A 21,808-nucleotide genomic window follows, 5' to 3' on the forward strand; every position below is an offset into this window, starting at 1 on the left:
CCTGTGTAATGAGGTTGGGCACCACTGATGTAAAACATGCAAATTCAAGTCAAAGGTTAAGTCATCAGTTTTTATTTCCTACACATGCCATAAAAACATCTTTCTTCAAGGAACTCTTTCACACAATGGTTCTTACCTTAACAGTTTGTTTTAGACGATGAAGTTGGGGTGGCAGTGGTAAACCTCCTACAAGAAGAACTGTTCTCATGTTTGGCAGACCAATCATCAGCTCTTTAGCTTGTCTCTCTATTTGAATGGCTAACTCTCTCGTTGGTGTCACAATAAGTGCAGACGGAGTTTTAGTCTAAAAAGAAAAAAAAAATATTTCTATCCACCATCGAATTTTCATTCTTTGGTGAAAACCTAACATAAATCTTTCTACAGAGACATAGTTATGTAGTGCAGTCATTTTGATTAATTAGCTAGTAAACAGCCTACTAAAATCATTCATGGAGCCAACTCTAATATTCAACTGAAAGATAAAGGATTCTAATTGACATTTAGGTCCCTTTACACTGCTGTGGCAGTGACTGCAATGTAATGTATACCAACTTCAAAGCTCCTTTACGCGCCAGAGCAGTGTAAAGAGCCTTTAAGATATGCCTACACAGCAAAGAATAACCTGCGGCTGGCCTGTGCCAGCCAAGTCAGGCTTGAGGGGTTTGGGCTGCAGGGTTGTTTCACTGCTGTGTAGACTTCTGGGTTTGGGCTGGAACCCAGGCTCTAGGACCTGCAAAGTGTGGGGGTTCCAGAGCTCGGGGGTGGGGGGGGAGGTGAGAATCTGCCAAGACTCCAATCTCCCCAACCCTTTGAACTGACATGATGGCTAGTAAAAAAGACTGTCTTCATAGATAAATGGAGCAGAGAGCTGGTTGCCATAGGTTCAGATAGAGGTCTCATAAGGTAACTGAGTACCAAACTGAGGTTCCAGGTTGGGGTGGGGTCTCTAATCTGAGGGTAGAGATTCCCCAAACCCTTAATAAACCTAGTCAATATCAAGGGAGCAAAAATGGAAAATACTTTTAATGAAGGATGAAAGGCTGGTATTTGGACCTTAATCAAACTAACTGATAACCCCAATTTTTTCAGATCCAACAGGTAATGCAGGATGGCAGAAATTCTGGCAGGAAGGAGTGACACCACCACCATGGAAGAAACTCTTCCATTTCTGCAGGTAAGTAGTACAAGTTGACCTCTTTCCACTATTCAGTAACATCTGTTATACCTCTTGTACCTGTTGTATTTCTATAGAGCAGGAGGATTCTAACTCTGAACCACACCCTGAGGCAAGAACTGCTAGGTTAGGATGAAGCACATGGCCCACACTCAATGAGAGGAGATGAGGAGTGGACAGGAGCTTGAGCTGCGTTTGGACACAGATGAAGCAGGTAAGGGTACCAAGCTTGTCTCAGCCATGTCAGCACTATATGGATAACTTTGGCCCTCTCCTGTCTGATTTTGCTCATCACCCTTAGTATCAGCAGTGTTGTGGGAAGGCACAGAACAGACCCTTCTTACAAGACAGAAAAGAGGTGTCCCCCAGGATTGATGGCCCAGACCTCTTCTTGAGCAGAGAAGAGGGCACCCTTCTGGCAAAGAGATCCCCAGCAGTCCCCATTTTTTGAACATGCTGTGGAGAACTTGTGCATTTAGCTCCCATTCGTAGTCTTGAGAGCAGTACCAACATCATCAGATGTGTTGTTCTGAATACCTGGGAAACAGACTGCTGAAATTTGGGTCTGATGATCTATCCACCAGTTCCATAGTTTCATGGCCTTGGCACACAGAAGGACGATCCTGTTCCTTCTTGCTCATTGAAACAGAACATGCAAGATACATTGTCCGTCATGACCCTGATTGATGTACCCCCGATGAGGGGCAGAAAATAAAGGTAACCGTTCCTGACAGCCCAAAGCACCAACAGATTGATGTGGAGACTGTTTTCTGGAGTTGTTCATCTTCCCTGAGTTGTGAGGATATTGAGGTGCGCTCCCAATCCCAACAGAGATCCACCTGTTATTAAAGTCACTAATGGAGCTAAGCGACAGAAAGGAATCCCTGAAAAGACACGGAGTTGATCCTTCCACCAGTGTAGGGAATTACTCTCCTGTCTGTCCAATGTGTCTGACTGGAGAATGGATCATTCTGAGCCAACCCCAGAAGCAGTGGAGGTGTAGCCCTGCATGACTGGTCAAAGGTACAAGTTGTCATGTGCCCCAGGAACTGTTCCTTATTATAGAGGGCTACACTGCATTGCCTGTACCAGAACTGCCAAAGTTACAAATCTGTCTAAGAGAAGGTAGTCCCTGGCTGCCAACAAGTCCAAATATACCCCTATAAACTATCTTCTGTACAGGGTTAAAGTAGATTTTTTTTACATTCAGTTTCAGGCAAAACTGCAGGGGTTAACATGGGACAGAACAAGGGCTGTCTGAGTGGAAGACAGCACTGCTTCATAGGAGCTGCCCTTAAGTAATCAGTCATCGAGATATGGAAAAACTACAATTGCTTCTTGTCAGGGGTAAGTCGCCACTGCTGCCACTGCTCTTTTTTCCAGAGATCCAGTGTCTTTGTCTTACAGGGTAGACTTAGAGAAGTACCGTCTATCATGCTCATTTACTCCCCACACATCACCACCAGGGAGTTAGGTGGAGCAGGGGAGCACAAAAGGTCAGAATCCTTAAGGGGTTATCTGCCTGTTTAGATGTGGTCCGAACAGTGGAAGGTGTCTGCCATACAGTCTTAGATGGATGTAGGAGTATCTCGTTAATGGGTAACACCACCCTGGAGGTTGTTGCGGACGATAGGATATCCAACAGTTTGTGCTGTGAATCCTTGACTTCAAGAGAAATTTGCTACCCACTTTATGACTTCTTGAAATTGCTGAAAATCTCTGGCAATGGATGGTGGTGGAGGCATAACCACTTCATCCAGAGAAGAGGATGAAATAAGTGTTTGAGGGGTGGCCTCTTTATCCGCCCTGGTTTCCTGGTCTTCAAACATCTCTTTGTGTGTGGGGAGGGAGCTCATTGGGGAGGAGAGCTGTGCAACTCTAGCCTCCCTATGAGCAGTATAGGTGGTCTGGCAAATTGCTGCCAAGAAGCATCCTAGGGGTCCCAGTGTGGCCACTAAGGGAGCCCATATGGAAGTTGGAACCAACCCTACATGCCCCTCCATCACCCTTGATAATAATAAGAATCTTCCCTGTGACTGTTGGGGGGGGGAGAGGAGAAAAATAATCCTCTCACTTCTTAACTAACTATAACTATACTAATTAATCAATCAACTATAGAAAAATAGAAAAGACGAAGCATGCTCGAGACAGACACACTAAGGCTCCCTCTCAGGCTGAGGCGGTTGAGAAGGAACTGAAGGGCAGTTTGTTCATACTCACCTATATGGACTTAGTGTCCAACACAAGGAGGCATAACGCACATGAAAGCACATTACTAACTGAAAATCTTTGATTGAGAGGCACATGCGCCGCTGAAGTGGAGCACCCATAAGGATACTACTCAAAGAACTATAGTGATTCTACTGTATTTTGGATCATCCTAAACTGCCACTAATCACTGGGAAAAGTAAAGCTATTTCCCTCCCACCCATAATAACCAATAATTATTATCCTAAAAATTAACAAGTTATAGAGACAAACTAAAGTTTTTCAGATGTCACCAGGATATAAATAAGCCATAGTGTATTAAAAGGGGGATGGGGTAGACCCTCCTAAATTAGAGACACTTTGATTTAAACCCACCAAAAAAAATTTCAATGTTCAAATGAGAATCTGGACTGAAAAGTCACCAAACTGTATCCTGAAACTGAAGTACAGAATAGTATGCAAGATCACCCATTGCTTGAAAACTTGCACTATGAAATGTAAGCATTCATGTTAGTTTCTTTTTCCTTACTTCAAATGGTATTGAAGTTAAGTATTAAAATATGCACTGATGGGCCCCTTTTGATGAGGTTGTGGGGAGCAGTCAGCACAGAAATAAGTTTTACCTACCCTTTAAAAATTATTTTACCCTCTGAATTCCTCTGGATATTTGCTGGTTGGCTGAAGACATCACAGCCTGAATTCATCTGTGAAATCACATGAATACCAGGAATGTCTTTACAGCCCTCATAGTATTTGTGATGTCACAGAATGATGCATGCTGGAACATTAGCAACTAACTCCTAAGTTACTGGGAAAACTACATAATTACTGGGAGAAAAAACACCAAAAGTGTCCTTTCAATAGGTTACTTTTTGTGAACAAAATGAAACTGCAAGTACACTAATGTCAATTAAGAGACTATATTTCCTGCCCACCCAACTAGAAAATATTCATAGTATTAAGGGGAAAAGCTCTTTAAAAAAAATAAACTAATGAGCTTCAATACAAAATCACTGCCATTCTTAATTATATTAAGAACTCTGGACTCATTAAGCTTCTCACCTCTTTCTGAATATATACGTAAACTTTAATTACCTCCCTAAACTTTAATTACCTCTTCTAAGGCTTTAATAATAACTGGAAGCAGGAAGGCTGCAGTTTTTCCTGAGCCCGTGTCTGCACTGGCCACGATATCCCTTCCCAAAAGTCCAACAGGAATCATCTGCATCTGGACAGGGGTTGGAACTTCATAGCCTGAATTCTTTAAATTATAGTTTAAAGTTTCAGGAAAACCACAGTGTTCAAACTCTATAATAGGTCTTGTAACTCCTTCGCCCTGGACAACAATACCTAACTGTAATTTAAGGTTCTTGATCTGGTCATCTTGCAGGCTTAAAATAAAGGAATGTTCTTTATAAGTATAAAGCGTGACAGGCAAAAGAGTTTCTGGTTTTGATTCTACTTTCACAAGACTGTCAGAGTTTAACCCTTCTTCCTTTTCTTTAGCTTGTAAAAGATGTTTGGCTTTACATTCTAAACTACAAACATCTTCATCTGTTTTATCACAAATATATTCACCATAACGACCACAAACAACACATATAGGTTCTCCAGGTTCTGCCCAGCGCTGGAATTTGCTGAAAGATTTAATGGGTTCGTCTACAGAGGAGCTGTCTTCATCAACATTTTGGTTGTCACTTCCCAAAGATTCATCAGCAAAGGGGAAGTCTGAATCTGGAAAAGTGTGTCGCTCTGTACATTCTTGTACTGCTTTATATAAATTACATCCTGAAGCAGAAGCGTCTTTTATAGCTGGCTTGACATCTCTGAAGTCTGTGGCCTCCACTAATGAGGGTTCTCCAGAAGACAACTTTTTTATTTTTGCTGTACAGCTTAGGTCATCATCAGCATTCCTCTTCACTTTAAGAGACCTTGGAACAAACATGCTTCAATATTCTGTGAAGAAAATAATTACAATTATTAGAAGGTATTTTAATGTGGCCTTGGGGAAAAGCTGCAGAGAGGAGCCAGCCAGAGACTCCAGCTGGTAGCCAAAGCAGGGACTATTGCACTGCAGCAAGGAAGCAAGGGGTAAAATAGGGTCCAGCCAGAGTCACCCCTTCCACAGCACACAGAAGTGTGGAGGGGAGACCACTGACCCCAACTCCAGGGGTGCCTACCCCACCATGTGACCTTGGAGAAAAAGTGCAGAGAGCAGCCAACCCAAGATTCCAGCCAGTAGAAGTAGCAGCCAAAGCATGGACTTTTAGACAATCAGTGAATTTTCTGCAGTATTGACTGGACTTTCTCTGCCCTGTGCTGATTGGCTGTTTGCTCCAACCCTCTCTGTCACCTTCCTTCCTAGTCTGTTCACCTCAGTTTCACTCAACACCTGGGCCTCTTACGCTCTTGAGGCCTGTCCTGTCTCCCACCTCCCTTTTCTTTCCATTTAGCTTATCCCATTCTAAGTAAATCCACTCAAAAGATGTGTATGTGTGTGTGTGTGTGTATATATATATATATATATATATTCACATTGTTCACGCCGTTTATTATACCTCTTCCCCCACCTTTGTCTATTTCGGGTCTGTCTTGTCTATGTAGATTGTATGCTCTTCAGAGGAGACTTTGTATAGTACAGTGGGACCCCACTCTCGGTTGGCCCTTAGGCTCCACTATAATAAACATGATTAATAATAATTGTCATGGTTTATTTTTACCATGAAACATTACAATCAGTGAAATGTGTTTTCAAGGCAAGAGACTGAATCAACATTCAGAAGTACCTAGGAGTTAATTAACAGAGGTTTTGGTTCATACAGCACAGCTCAAGACTGTTGGGACCCACACACAATGACAGTATCTTCCTTTTCTCTAAACAATATTGAAAATGTTTATACCACAGGTCGGCAACCTTTTAGAAGTTGTGTGCCAAGTCTTCATTTATTCACTTTAATTTAAGGTTTCACGTGCCAATAATACATTTTAACGTTTTTTAGAAGGTCTCTCTCTATAAGTCTATATATAATATAACTAAACTGTTGTCGTATGTAAACAAGGTTTTCAAAATGTTTAAGAAGCTTCATTTAAAATTAAATTAAAATGCTGATCTTACAACGCGGGCCTTCTCAGCCCACTGCAGGCTTGGGGTTCCATTCACCTGGGCCGGCAGCGGGCTGAGTGGGGCCTGTGGCCGGGACGCCGGCTGGCAAGGGGCTGGCAGCCAGAACCCCAGGGACTTTGGGGAAGGGGGTGGAATCGGCATATCCCCTCCAGCCCCCTGCCGTGAGTCACTCAGGGCAGGGGGCTGGGAGCAGCTCCACGACCCCAGCCCACCGCCCTGACCCATGCACTCCCTTTACATACCCCAGCCCTCTGCCCTGACTCCTGAACCCCCCCACAACCCCAGCCCAGACTCCGGCACCCACACACATACCCAGCCCCCTGCCCTGACTCCTGCACCCCCCACACATACCCAGCCCCCCACACCCCATGCCCTGACTTTTGCACCCCCCACATCCCCACCCCCACCCTGAGCACCAAATTGGGGCTCTTGCACACACACACCCCACACACACATTCCCACCTGCACCCCTCGCACCAAATGGGAGCTGCCCAGGTAAGCGCTCCACACCAAACCACACCCAACCCTGAGCCCCCTCCCTCATTCTAGCTCCTGGCCAGACCCTGCACCCTAACCCCCAGCCTACTCCTTCACCCCCAGCCCTGTTCTCAGCGCACTCTCGCCCTCATCTCAGTGCAGAGAGAGGAAGAGAATGGCTAGAACCAGGAAGAAGGCAGGTACCCACTCTATGTGGGCAGGGCTGGGACCCCAGACCGGCAGCGGGCGTTCAGCAAAGTACTCCAGTTAGGAAGGAACAATCAGTTGCACACATATAAAGTGGGAGATGAATGCCTAGGAAGGAGTACCGCGGAAAGGGATCTAGGAATCATAGTGCATCACAAGCTAAATATGAGTCAACAGTGTAATACTGTTGCCAAAAAAAAAAAAAAAAAAGCAAACATCATTCTGGGATGTATTAGGCAGGAGTGTTATAAGCAAGACAAGTAGTAATTCAGGAGTTCTCAAACTGGGGGTCGGGACCCCTCAGCGGGTCATGAGGTTATTACATGGGAGGGGGGGTTGCAAACTGTCAGCCTCCACCCCAAACCCCACTTTTCCTCCAGCATTTATAATGGTGTTAAATACGTAAAGAAGTGTTTTTAATTTAAAAGGGGGGTCGCACACGGAGGCTTACTACGTGAAAGGGGTCACCAGTGCAACAGTTTGAGAACCACTGAAGTAATTCTTCCACTCTACTCTGCGCTGATTAGGCCTCAGCTGGAACATTGTGTCCAGTCTGGGCACCACATTTCAGGAAAGATGTGGACAAATTGGAGGAAGTCCAGAGAAGAGCAACAAAAATGATTAAAGGTCTAGAAAATATGTCCTATGAGGAAAGACTGAAAAATATAGATATGTTTAGTCTGGAGAAGAGAAAACAGAGAGGACATGAAAAGATTTTTCAAGGACATAAAAGGTCATTACAAGGAGGAGGGAGAAAAACTGTTCTCCTTAACCTCAGAGGATAGGACAAGAAGCAATGGGCTTAAATTGCAGCAAGGATGGTTTAGGCTGGACTTTAGGAAAAACTTCCTATCTGTCTGGGTAGTTAAGCACTGGCATAAATTGCCTAGGCAGGTTGTAGAATCTCTGTCATTGGAGATTTCTAAGAGCAGATTAGACAAACACCTGCCAGGGATGGTCTAGGTAATACTTAGTCTTGCCTTGGGTGTAGGGGACTGGACTAGAAGACCTCTCAACCCTTCCAGTCCTACGATTCTATTCTCTCCGCACTCCTTTTATAACATAATATTTTCTTATTGTAAAAATATTTTACATATATGTAGACCCTTTTGTCCACATATTTCAAAGCACTTTCAAAACATTAAGTAAACCTTACAATACCCACATAAAGCAAAACACTATTATCTGAATTTTACATATAGGGAAATGTATGCACCGATAGTTTAAGTAGAAAGGTCAATCATTCAGTGAATCAGAACTCATGATTACTAGATATTTACTCACATTTAAACCCTTCTTTCCCACTGTAAGATTCCTTTAGAACAGCATTACGATAATATCCAAGGAGTGCACTGATATTTGCAGTAGTTTATAATGGTATATAACACTGGTCAAAATTTTTCAGTCAAAATTGTTTCTCAGTTGAAAGTTGGATTTTCAACCCAATGACATTTTTCATGAAGTGTCTGCTTTCTGTAGAAACTTTAAATTTTTTGTCAAAAAAATAAACATATAAAAAAATCCAAAAATCCAAACATACTCCTGCTGTGGTGCCTCTGGGAGCTGTAGTTCAGTTTCCTCATATCTACATTCTCCTCTAAGGGCTGGACTCCCCACTCAAACTGCATCTCCCAGCTGTGCACAACAGTGAGGAGCTTAAAAACGTAAACCCTAAACATGCCCACCCAGAAGACTAGGAAAAATAATAAAATTTGCATTCTTTTTTATTAATCTCATATATTTTTGGGGCCTTACTCATTATTTTTGAGTACTTGCAGCAAGTATGTTCCACATCACAAACATTTGTTGCTAGTGATGTTTAACACCAGGCTGTCCTGTCTACATTAGAATTTACAATTGTGTTATTAATCAAGCTGTGTTAAAACACAACTAAAAATGCAAATGAAGACATAGACTTGGGCCATGTCTACACGAGGGGTGCTTTGCCCCTAAAGGTATCGTATAATTAGGGCCCTACCAAATTCATGGCAGTGAAAAAAACACATCATAAACTGTGAAATCTGATCTCCCCCGTGAAATCTGGCATGCAGCTGGGCGCTCCTAACCTGTGCAGGACTCCAGGGCTTGTCTACACCACCGCACAGGGTCAATCTAAGATACGCAACTTCAGCTATGCGAATAGCGTAGCTGAAGTCGATGTTCTTCGATCTACTTACTGCGGTGTCTTCACCGTGGTAAGTCTACAGTTGACACTCTCTCGTCGACTCCGCTTGTGCTTCTTGTTCTGGTGGAGTACCGGAGTTGACTGGAGAGTGCTCAGCGATCGATTTATCGCATCGACGCGATAAATTGAACCCTGCTGGATCAACCACTGCCCGCTGATCTGGGGGCTGGTGTAGACAAGCCCCTGTTCCCAGCTGGGGATGTGGAGGCATGAGACTTACTCTTCCCCTTCAGGTGCTGCTCCCAGAGTGGGTCAGACCCACCTCTGGGATCTCCCCGGGGTGGAAGAAGGTTGAGCAGCTCCAGCTGTTACTACCGCGCACAGAGATGCTGCCGCTCCAGCTGTCACACACACACCCCGTGGAGAGGCTGCGGCTCCAGCTGTCACACACACCACCCAGTAGAGAGGCCGCGGTGCCAGCTGTCACACACACCTTCCAGTGCACAGAGGTTGCACCTCCAGCTGTCAGCCCCCTTCTTGGGCAGCAAACTTCCAGGAAAACGCATACACACAGCCCATACCCTGTGACCCTCACTTCTGCTCTGCTGCTGGTGGAGGCACTGGCTTTAGAGCTGGGTGCCTGGCCAGCAGCCTTCCTCTCTGGCTGCCCTATACTGAAGGCAGCACACTGTCAGCAGCAGGGAAGAAGTAAGGGTGGCAATCCCATGACATCCCCCACCCCTGCACGCACACACACAATATAGCCTTGCAACCATCCCACCCTGACAGCCTTTTAGGTCAGGACCCCAAAAGTTACAACACTGAAATTTCAAGTGTAAATATCTGAAAACATGAAATTGACTAATTTAAAAAATCCCTGGCAGTGATCTTGACCAAAATGGACAGTGAATTTGGAAGGATCCTAAACTATAATGACAAAGTGCTCCTCACACAGGCAACAAATTGGTAAAACCGAGCTTTTGCCAACCATCCCGTACCCCACACACTCCAAAATAAACCTACCCTGGGGCTTATGACAGCATACCTATGTCAACCAGGGATCACACCCCTGGCCTAGCTATGCCAACAGAAGTTGTTTGCTGTGGAGACACGGTTCTGGACAGGAGATGGTGGGGCAGCGCAGCTAGAAACTGGGGCTTGATCTACACTAGTAACTCGCCTGTCTAGATAACATCACTTATGGGGTGCGGTTGTCTTTTTGAGACATTTCTATACCGGCAAAAGCCCTAGTGCAGGTGCCGTGACAATGGCAAAGAAGGCCCCTGCCGAACCACTACTCTGGCCAGGGAGCGGAACCAGTCTGGCAGAAGCGCTCACTTGCTGCGTAGCCATGGGGCAAACCCCGGCTAGGGTGGCCAAGGCCTCAGCCCAGCCCCTACGTTCTCCCCGGGGACACAGGAGGGGTCTGAGCGCGCTCAGCCATCCCGCCTCTCCAGAGCTCACCGGCGCAGGGTCTCGTTCATAGCGCTCCCCACGGCAAGGTGGATGCAGCCCCCGCCCAGGGGACCCCCTGCTGCACGGCTTGGGCTGCCCGGTGCAGACACTCACCGGCCCGGCCCCCGGCGCTGCGCAGCTCCCCGCCGCCTGCCTCGCTGCAGACGGGACCCACAGCCCCGCCGGCGCCCCTGCTTTGGGGCCAGCGCGCCCCTGGGGCGAGGAGTTGCTGGGTAACGTAACTTACTGGTACCTCCCTGCCATGCGCCTCGACACCGGCCCGACCTTCCCGTAGAAAATGGCGACACCACAAGCAGCGAGAAAATCCAGCGACCAAGCCAGGCGGCCTCTCAGTCCCCACCCCGGCGGTGCGCGCGGGGACGGCAACCAGAGTGCATGCGCCGGAGCCGCGAATCACAGAGGGCGGGGGCAGGGGGTGAGGAGTAGGGTGACGTGGGCGGGAAAGGAGAGAATGGGGATGGAGAGGGACGATATCGACTAGGGCGGCGGGAGAGGAGGGAGAACCTGACAGGGCCTGAGGACAGAGGGGGGCGGCGGAGCAGGCAGCAAAGCGAAGAGGGGCCAATGTACGGGGGGTTCTGTTGAAAAGCCCCGGGAGGGACATGCAAGAATCAAATGTCGAAAAGCAGAGCGCTTAGGGAACGGGAGACGGCGACGCCCAACGCCGCGGTCCCCGTCCCAAAAATACCCCAGCAAGGCGATTAAAGAGAGACAGCGGGCTCCATTGCAGCACACGGCCCAGGAGGGGAAAGGAGAGTGGACGGACAGGTGGCGGTTGTACAGCAGAGCTGCAGTTACAGCAGAGGAGGCAGCTCCTGCAGTCTCAGCCCTTCCTCACAGGCCCTTACAACTTTCTATAGAAAAGCTTTCTTGTGCCTGAAATTTCTCCTGGGCCTCCATCTTTTCTACAACATTTCGCTGATGCTTAATTACTGTTTTGCAGGGTTTCAAAAACAAGGGTGGGTGGGTGCTTTTTTTTTTTTCTTCTTCTTTCCTCTGGAATAATTTAAATGGGACTGAAATTTCACACATGGCATGTGCATGCACTCCTCAGTGAGAAACGCATGCCTTTGCTGAGGGGGAAACAATGGAATAGAAAAAAATGGAGTATGGATAACCAGGTAGCTGTATGCTCCCAAGTGAGTTTGTCACTGAATAAATACAATGGGGGTGTACCTAGATGACACGTGGTATATATGCGATATGGTATTTTCTATCAATTTTCATCTTGGAAAAGAGATGACAAAGAGAAGATATGATAGAGATCTATAAAATTGTGAATTGTGTGGAAAAAGAGAATAAGGAAGTGTTATTTACCCCGTCACATAACACAAGAACAAGGAGCACCCAATGAAATTAATAAGCATCAGGTTTAAAACAAACAGAAGTACTTCTTCACACAACAGAGTCAACCTATGAAGGCCAAAACTATAAGGGAGTTCAAAAAGCAATTAGATAAGTTCATAGGTTCATAGATAAGAGCATAGGTCCATCAATGGCTATTTGCTCAAATGGTCAGAGGTACAACTCCATGCCGTGGTGTATCCCTCTTCTCTGATTGCCAGAAGCTGGGGGTGGATGATGGGATGGATCACTCAATGATTGCCCATTCTGTTCATTCCCTCTGAAGCATCTGGCATTAGCCACTACTGGAAGACAGCATACTGGGCTAGATGGACTACAGGTCTGACCCAGTATGGTTGTTCTTATGAATTATTATCAAAAGCTCTGCTACCATTTCTTGCCATCTAGTTTCAGCAATTCTGCATCTTTTTCTGCAGTGCCCTCCCTGAATGCAGTAATCCAATCCATGCATAGTTAATTATATTAGACTTTTAGAATATAAATTCTCCCAGGAAGAGCTTTTCCTCTTTCATTAAGTGGATTTGGAAGATCCTTGTGGTCCTGAGCTCAGTAGAGTCATTTGAAGATGCAGTAGTCAAGTTTTGATGCCATGCTACAACAGCCTGGTGCAGTGACATTCTGTTAAAGGGGTCAGGAACTGCCTAAGCCTATTATACAGTATTTTAGCTTTCTATGTTAACAGACCACTGCAAAATTGGAGATTAACAAATTTTCTTAGTATCCATTCATAAAAATTCTCCCTCAAATTTGGGAGTTTCTTTTTAATCCAAGAGGCTATAATATTAGAAAAAGCAAATCAGAAACAGACATTGGTTAAGAAAAAACAGGTTAGGATCTGCTACACCTGCATCCCCATTTTCTACAGAAATCTGCATATACAGATATATATCTTTACTGCAACAGGCAAGGCTCTACCATTGTTGCTACATTCAATATTGCAAACGTTTTGTGTTTGGCAAGAGGCTAGCTGAAACTTCCTCCAGTTAAAATTATTTTATCTGTTGGTCCCAATCTGCACCAAAACTAAACTACAGAGTCTAACAAGCTATAGCTGTGATTTGCACATCATTTGGTGGCTCTATAATCAGCTTCATTGGACAGCTGTTCCTGGTACCTATTGCTGCTGACCTCAGAAATTCACCAAAGTAATTGGAGATGCTGGCCACTTCCTATTGCTACTAATTTTCTGGTGATCCAGCAACTCTCGTCAGCTGGGAGGTCATGCTGACATGACCAGTGACCTGCATATTTAGAAGGCTATTCTGTTGATACAAGCTATAGCTGTGATTTGCACATCATTTGGTGGCTCTATAATCAGCTTCATTGGACAGCTGTTCCTGGTACCTATTGCTGCTGACCTCAGAAATTCACCAAAGTAATTGGAGATGCTGGCCACTTCCTATTGCTACTAATTTTCTGGTGATCCAGCAACTCTCGTCAGCTGGGAGGTCATGCTGACATGACCAGTGACCTGCATATTTAGAAGAAAGAAAAGGAGTACTTGTGGCACCTTAGAGACTAACCAATTTATTTGAGCATGAGCTTTCGTGAGCTACAGCTCACTTCATCAGATGTTTACCGTGGAAACTGCAGCAGACTTTATATACACACAGAAATCATGAAACAATACCTCCTCCCACCCCACTGTCCTGCTGGTAATAGCTTATCTAAAGTGATCAACAGGTGGGCCATTTCCAGCACAAATCCAGGTTTTCTCACCCTCCACCCCCCCACACAAATTCACTCTCCTGCTGGTGCTAGCCCATCCACTAAACTTTCTAATTGCTTCTCTACAAAAGAAAAAAGACACTAAACTTTCTAATGGATGGGCTAGCACCAGCAGGAGAGTGAATTTGTGTGGGGGGGTGGAGGGTGAGAAAACCTGGATTTGTGCTGGAAATGGCCCACCTGTTGATCACTTTAGATAAGCTATTACCAGCAGGACAGTGGGGTGGGAGGAGGTATTGTTTCATGATTTCTGTGTGTATATAAAGTCTGCTGCAGTTTCCACGGTAAACATCTGATGAAGTGAGCTGTAGCTCACGAAAGCTCATGCTCAAATAAATTGGTTAGTCTCTAAGGTGCCACAAGTACTCCTTTTCTTTTTGCGAATACAGACTAACACGGCTGTTCCTCTGAAACCTGTCATATTTAGAAGGCTATTCTGTTGATTGTTATATTTGGAGGGAAGAATGGGGGAATATGTTGCCCACAGTGTATTCAGGATGAACTCATTAATACAAGAATTGTTGAATTTGTCTGTTATATAGCCACAACAACTGTGCCTTTATGATGACTAAGTCTTGGAATAGAAAATGTAACAATGTGGGATAACCATGATGTGTATGTGTTATGTTTTTTAACTGATGCAGAAACCCTTGGCTCAGATTTCCTATATTTGGACACAACACACCTGTGTTTTTTTGTTTAAATGTATTTTCAAAGATACCAAATATTGTATAATGAACATAATAAAATGACTACAAAATTAGACTAGAAATCATGTGTACTACAATAGATAACGTTCACAGCTAAGAACCTTATCACTGTAGAAGTAGGACAATCCACTCAAACTGTGCATATGATCATGGTATGGAAGACCACAAAAATATTCTGTAATTGAATATCTTGGCAGAACTTCAGACTTGAAAATGTAATGGCCCAGTATATTTTTTTACTCAAATTATTGAGTCCAAAATTATGCTTCATGAACAAATTCAAGTTTCTTGTTTCTTCCAGGATTTACTTAGAATGTTTACTAGTTCACAGAATTTTCAAATATTTCACTTTTCAGAATTCTAGGATCTCTGCAGTTGTCGTGTAATGCTGAGGAATGCACCTTTCCAGAACACAGACAGAGTGTGGGGCACTGAAATACAAAGGCTGTGCATCTGTGAAATTCATAAGGACTGAGAATCATGCTTGTAGATCCTAATGGGAGACATAAACACAGTGGTGATCTTTGATCACTGTACCGGTGTCAAAACAGTAATAGACTTTGAAAAGGGAAAGGAAGGGCATGATAACAATTATAATGGCTCCTAGTCTAGAGTAAAATATGTATCACAGCATCTAACATGAAAATTGCCAAATATATTATAGGACTGAGTTTGATAACTGTTTTACAGAAAACTGAGCTTTGAACAAATCCAATATAACAGCAGCAGCATTCTTTGTTGTTGAGTCTTTGGATGTCAATGATAGTTTTCGGTTCAAACTCAGAAGCTTGAATAATACTGTCTATAGCAGTGGTCTCCACCCTTTTTATGCACACTATCACTTTTTGAATTTAAGCGCAACCTAGGATCTACCCTGCCCTACTCCCGAGGCCCCACCCCACTCACATGCACCTCTCCTCTGTCACTCGCTCTCCCTCCCTCAGTTTCACCGGGCTGGGGCAGGGGATTAGGATGCAGGAGGGGGTGTAAGCTCTGGACTGGGGCTGAGGGGTTTGGAGTGTGGGAGGGAGCTCCTGGCTGGGCAGGGGGTGGGGTTGCAGGAGGGGGCTCTCAGCTGTGGCAGAATGTTGGCAGGCAGGAGGGGGTACATGGTGCTAGCTCCAGAAGGGAGCTCAGGGCTGGGACAGGAGGTTTGGGGGGCACGAGGGGGTTCAGGGTGCAGGCTCTAGGAGGAGGCTCAGGGCTGGGGTAGGAGGTACTGAGTGCTGGCTCCGGGAGGGGGCTCAGGGCTAGGGTGCGGGCTCCTGCTGGGTGGCACTCACCTCAGGTGGCTCCTGGTCAGCAGTGCAGTGGGGCTAAGGGAGGCTCTCTGCCCGTCCCTGCCCCACACCACTCCCAGAAGCGGCCATCATGTCCCTGTGGCCCCTGGGGGGTGCACATGGCTCTGCGTGCTGCCCCTCTCTGCAGGCAGCAGCCCCGCAGCTCCCATTGGTTACAGTTTCCCATTCCCAGCCAATGGGAGCTGCAGCGGTGGTGCTTGCAGGCAGGAGCAGCATGCAGGGACCCCTGCCTCTCCACCCCCAGGGGCCTTGGGGCATGCTGGCTGCTTCCGGCTGCTTAGCCCCGCTGTGCCACCAGACTTTTAGTGGCTGGAGATCGCAATTGACTGTCAGAGGCTACAGGATCGACTTGTTGACTGCTTGTCTACAGGATAAAGAAATTATATGTTTTTGTTGTCACACAACATTATCTTGCTGTTCTGAGCTGCAAAGTACAGGAAATTTCTTTGTCTAATATGTGTCTTTCTATGGAAAGAATAATTTAATCAGTGGGTATTTCTATTCTTCTTATATTATGCAATGATTCATTTTTGGTTGCATGCCTTTCCATTTTTGACTCTGTATTGTACGCTGTTCCATGAGAACACTAATGCATTTGTAATGAGTGTCCTTTGATTAGATTTGACATTTTTGATCATCATTTGTTAGTTATAAATGCAACATAATAGCACACATTGAGATTCCCCCATCAAAAATCCTGCCTAGAACTATATCTTTATCCATTTAGCAGCTTTCTTTTCTTCAGTGTTTAATGAATTAGTAGATGAGTTCATACTTTTCCCTCACAGTGATATACTACATCAAGAGATAAAAGCAGGTTACAGAAATATTTCAAATCTAAACATTTTAATAAGCTTTGTTAGAGATATTATTCAATCTAGTTAGAGACTAAAAGAAACTGAGTACTCAGAGACCAATCTGGGGGATTATATTACTAATCCGAAAAGGAACTGTAAAATACCCCTAGCTCTCACAGCATGCTTAATTATCTAAAAACCTGTTTTAAATTGTTCAATATTAGAATGTTAGATTTGATTATGAAGTCATAATTGTTAATCTTTCCTGAGCTGAAAACTTTTTTACTGCCTGTAGAAGGAAGATGAGAAACCATGAATCCATATACCTAATTGTTTCCTCTGTGTCTATACCAGAATTTATGAACTATATAATTTCTAACTAGAATTTGTAGGGTAACATGATGCATAGCAGAATTCACACAGAACTGGGGATATATCACATTTACACTTAGGATGAACATGAAATCATTAGGAGGGAGGGAAAAACACTTTTTTGCCCTACTACTATTTTATTATTTGTTTTCACTAGTGACCACAATATGCTAAAAAAAACAACAAGGAGCCCGGTGGCACCTTAAAGAGTAACAGATTTATTTGAGCATAAGCTTTTGTGGGTAAAAACCCCACTTCTTCAGATGCATAGAGTGAAAATTACAGATGCAGACATAAATATACTGGCACATGAAGAGAAGGGAGTTTCCTTACAAGTGGAGAACCAGTGTTGACAGGGCCAATTTGATTCGGGTGGATGTAGTCCACTCCCAATAATAGATGAGGAGATGTCAATTCCAGGAGAGGCAAAGCTGCTTTTGTAATGAGCCAGCCACTCCCAGTCCCTATTCAAGCCCAAATTAATGGTGTTAAATTTGCAAATGAATTTTAGTTCTGCTGTTTCTCTTTGAAGTCTGTTCTGAAGTTTTTTTGTTCAAGTATAGCTACTTTCAAATCTGTTATAGAATGTCCAGGAAAAAAGAAGTGTTCTCCGTTACCATTCCTGATGTCCGATTTGTGTCCATTTATTCTTTTACGTAGGGACTGTCCGGTTTGGTCAATATACATGGCAGAGGGGCACTGCTGGCACATAATGGCATATATAACTTTAGTAGATGTGCAGGTGAATGAGCCTCTGATGGTGTGGCTGATGTGGTTGGGTCCTCTGATGGTGTCGCTAGAGTAGATATGGGGACAGAGTAGGCAACGAGGTTTGCTACAGAGATTGGTTTCTGGGTTAGTGTTTCTGTGGTGTGGTGTGTAGTTGCTGGTGAGTATTTGCTTCAGGTTGAGGGGCTGTCTGTAAGCGAGGACTGGCCTGCCTCCCAAGGTCTGCGAGAGTGCGGGATCGTTTTCCAGGATAGGTTGTAGATCGTTGATAATGTGCTGGAGAGGTTTTAGCCATCGTGTACAGTCCCCAGCTAAAACCAAATAGCCATTTTGATAACCCCCACAGTCTGACACCCTGTGACGTCCTGTACCTACCCCTTGACAGAAGCATTCATAGATATAAAAAAAGTGGCCATATCTTTTTTGCAAACAAGAAAAAATAATACATTTTTCTGTATTATATAGAATTTGTGAGCTCCAAAAAGAGCAAACATCAGCTTTATCCTGTGGTTCTCTCTTTAAAGGCTACTAACTCCATTGACATTAGATAACTGCAGATATTATTTTGTACACAAATTATAAAGACAATATATCTAGGAATATAGAATCTAAGAATGTGGCAAATTTAGTTTTTGAGAAAGAGTGGATACTGAATTATAACTGAATTATAACTGTTTTTTTCTGTCTAATAGCAACATGTTAAGATCTTACTATAACTACCAATAACTTAAGTTAAAATGGTACATCATGCAAAGCATGACGTTGTCTTCCTTGTTGAGTTGTGGAAGACATCTTAACCAACCCACAAAGATCTACTAGTCTCTTCAGCTACTTAAAACTTCCCTGAATAGGGACATGATCAAAAGCCTATCAAAGTCAACAGGGGTCTTTCCATTGTCTTCAATGAGCTTTGGCTCAGGCCCCAGATTCTCACAAAGAATCATCCAGGTAAAATGCTAATCTCCATTTTGAAGAATTAAATCTATAACAAGTCACACTGAAGGCTATCTTTTCCACACTATGATAAGACCCTAGTAGCTGCTGCTCCCTCTGCTTTTCCGTCTACAGAAACAGAGGTGTTGGGAGAAAGAGTATGAGAGGCTACAGCTGCGTTCACCAGGCCAAGAACTACACAGTGCAGAACTGCTCATCTTTTGGGAACAACCAATGGCCCCCCTCCACCAAATATCCTGAATAACAGATGGAGAACAGGGACCCCTCAACTGCATTTCCATCACATTAAAAATTCTATTGAAGGGAGTGGGTTCCACGTAGGCATTTTGAATTAGCTGGGTTTTCCCTTCTTGCTGGGCTAACAGCCCTGCAGTACAGAACTGCTTCTCTTCTGAGTAAAGCCCCACCCTTCATATCTCAATTAAAACATTTGGACGAGGGGAGAGTATGAAGAAGGCAGTGGGAGTATCTCACAAAAAATGGACAGCTGGATATTTCCAATATAGTTTGGCATTCTATTTTTTTTTAGATATGGTCTGTTTGCTTTTATCTGTTTTAATCACATATGTAACTACATTTTCTGATATCTTGTTATTTTTGTTATCCAATATTCAAATTACATGTGTGTACAAAGAGAGGAAGCAGTCAAATTTGAATGAATTCATGTAGAAATTATATTAATTTGGGGAATTGTCCCCTACCTAATTGTATTACCACTTTTTATAATTGATCCTGTTTGGAATAAACTCAGACACTTTCCAGTGCACAAGTTCTAACAACATGAAAACAGTGAAATCCTATGGTAAAATTTCACTCTATTAAAAATTCTACTACAGAAGGGCAGGAGATTATATTGGATTGTTTTGTGCTTGGGTAACTCCAAATTTGGCAAAACTCTATGGGAAGTAAGGAAGTAAAAATCTCAAATAATTCTTCAAATGTGTTGGCGACCATTTGTTCTTTCACAAGGTGGAGAAAGTAACCAGGCACAGCCATTTTAAACTTTATTCTGACCAATAAGGAGGAATTGGTGGTGAATCCATAGGTAGAAAGCAATTTGCATAAGAGTGATCATGAAATGATACATTTCATGATTCTGAAGAAAGGAAGCAGCAGAGTAAAGACAACAATTAAAAAACAAAACAAAACACTTTAACAAATCAAAGAACTGGAGGTAAGATCCCTGGTAAGAAAATCTAAGGGAAAAATTTGCTCAGGAAAGCTGGCAGTTTCTCAAAGTGACAACATTAAAGGCACAATAGCAAACTAGCCCAACATAAAGGAAAGGTAGGAAGAAAGGTAAGAGGCCAATGTGGCCTCTCTTTAGTGAAAATCAAAAAGGAATCCTAGAAAAAGTGGAAACATGGACAAACTGATAAACAAGTATGGGAAAAAATCAGAAAAGGTAAGGCACAAAATGAATTACACCTAGCATGGGACATAAATGGCTGTAAGAAGTTGTTCTGTAAATACATTTGGAGCGAGAGAAAGTTACAGGAATATGTGGAATCATTACTAAATCAGGAAGGATCACTAATAACAGACAAAATCAAGAAGACTAAAGTGCTTAAGGCCTATTTTGCTTCAGTCTTCACTAAAAAGATTAATTGTGACCAGATGCTTAACATAATATTAACAAATATTAACATAATTTAAAAGATAAATTAGAGCAAAGAAAGAACAGGTTAAAGAGTAAGATAAGTTAGATGTATTCAAGTCATCAAGGCCTGATGAAATTCACCCTAGGATACTTAAGGAACTAGCTGCAGCGCTATCAGAAGCATTAGCATCCGATGAAGTGAGCTGTAGCTCACAAAAGCTTCTGCTCAAATAAATTTGTTAGTCTCTAAGGTGCCACAAGTTCTCCTTTTCTTTTTGCGAATACAGACTAACACGGCTGCTACTCTGAAACCTGTCAATTATCTTTGGGAATTCATGGAGGATGGGTGAGATCCCAGAGGACAGAAGAGCAAACATTGGTCCCCTTTTTACACACAGATACTAAGAGAACCCAGGGAATTACAGATCAGCCAGCTTAACTGCAACACCTGGAAAGATACTGGAACACATTATTAAGCAATCAATTTGTAAGCACCTAGAAGATAATAGGGTTATAAGTAATATCCAACATGAATCTGTCAAGAACAAATCATGCTAGACCACCTAATTTCCCTTTATGACAGGGTTACTGGCCTAGTGGAGTAGAGTGAAAGAAGCAGATATATCTTGATTTTAGTAAGTCTTTTGACACAGTCCCCTATGACATCCTCACAAGCAAACTACAGAAATGTGGTCTAGGTGAAATTACTGTAAGATGAGTGCACAAATCCCGGGTTGAAAAACCATATTAAAAAAGTAATTAACATTGGTTTGCTGTCAAACTGGGAGGATGAATCTGGTGGGGACCCACAAGGTCTGTCCTGGGTCTGGTACTATTCAATATTTCCATTAATGCGTTGGATAATGGAGTGCACAGTATGCTGATAAAATTTGCAGATGACACCAAGATGGAAAGGGTTGCAAACACTTTGAAGGGCAGGATTAGAATTCAAAATGGTAAATTGATAAATTGGAAAGGTCTGAAATCAGCAACATGAAATTCAATAAAGACAAGCACGAAGTGCTATAGTTAGTAACGAAAAAAATAAAGGCAAAAAAATACAAAATGGGAAATAATTGGCTAGGTGGTAGTACTACAGAAGAGGATTTGGGAGTTAGAGTGGATCACAAATTGAACATGAGGCAACAACGTGATGCAGTTGCAAACAAGGCTAATATCATTTTGGGGTGGAGTGTCATATATATCACACAGGAGGTAACGGTCCCGCTGTACTCAGCACTGGTAAAGCCTTAACTGGGCTACTATGTCCAGTTTTGGGTGTCACACTTTAAGAAAGATGCAGACAAACGGGAGAAAGTCCAGAGGAGAGCAACAAAAATGATAAAAGGTTTAGAAAACCTGACCTATGAGGAAAGCTTAAAAATCCTGTGTATGTTTAGTTTTGAGAAAAGACGACTGAGGGGAGCACCTGATAACAGTCTTCAATTACATTAAGGGATG

General features: G+C 43.5%; 1 protein-coding gene across 6 annotated transcripts in view; it reads right to left on the reverse strand.

Annotated features, from left to right (window-relative positions):
* The window catches only part of DDX59 (DEAD-box helicase 59), a 69,785-nt gene that overhangs the window by 20,374 nt on the left and 27,603 nt on the right, over positions 1-21,808 (reverse strand). For 2 of the 6 annotated variants that reach the window (XM_073356792.1, XM_073356789.1), the window contains exons 1-3: positions 11,018-11,133; positions 4,497-5,338; positions 137-304 (exon numbers count right to left, since the gene is read on the reverse strand). In XM_073356792.1, coding sequence (XP_073212893.1) covers positions 137-304; positions 4,497-5,327 — 999 coding nt within the window. In that variant the 5' untranslated portion in view covers positions 5,328-5,338; positions 11,018-11,133. Of the gene's footprint in view, positions 1-136; positions 305-4,496; positions 5,339-11,017; positions 11,134-21,808 lie in introns of those variants that run through there. The other 4 variants (XM_073356794.1, XM_073356790.1, XM_073356793.1 and 1 more) reach the window with 4 other exon arrangements.

The sequence above is a fragment of the Lepidochelys kempii genome, chromosome 8, assembly GCF_965140285.1.
Source record: "Lepidochelys kempii isolate rLepKem1 chromosome 8, rLepKem1.hap1, whole genome shotgun sequence".
NCBI lineage: Eukaryota > Metazoa > Chordata > Testudines > Cheloniidae > Lepidochelys > Lepidochelys kempii.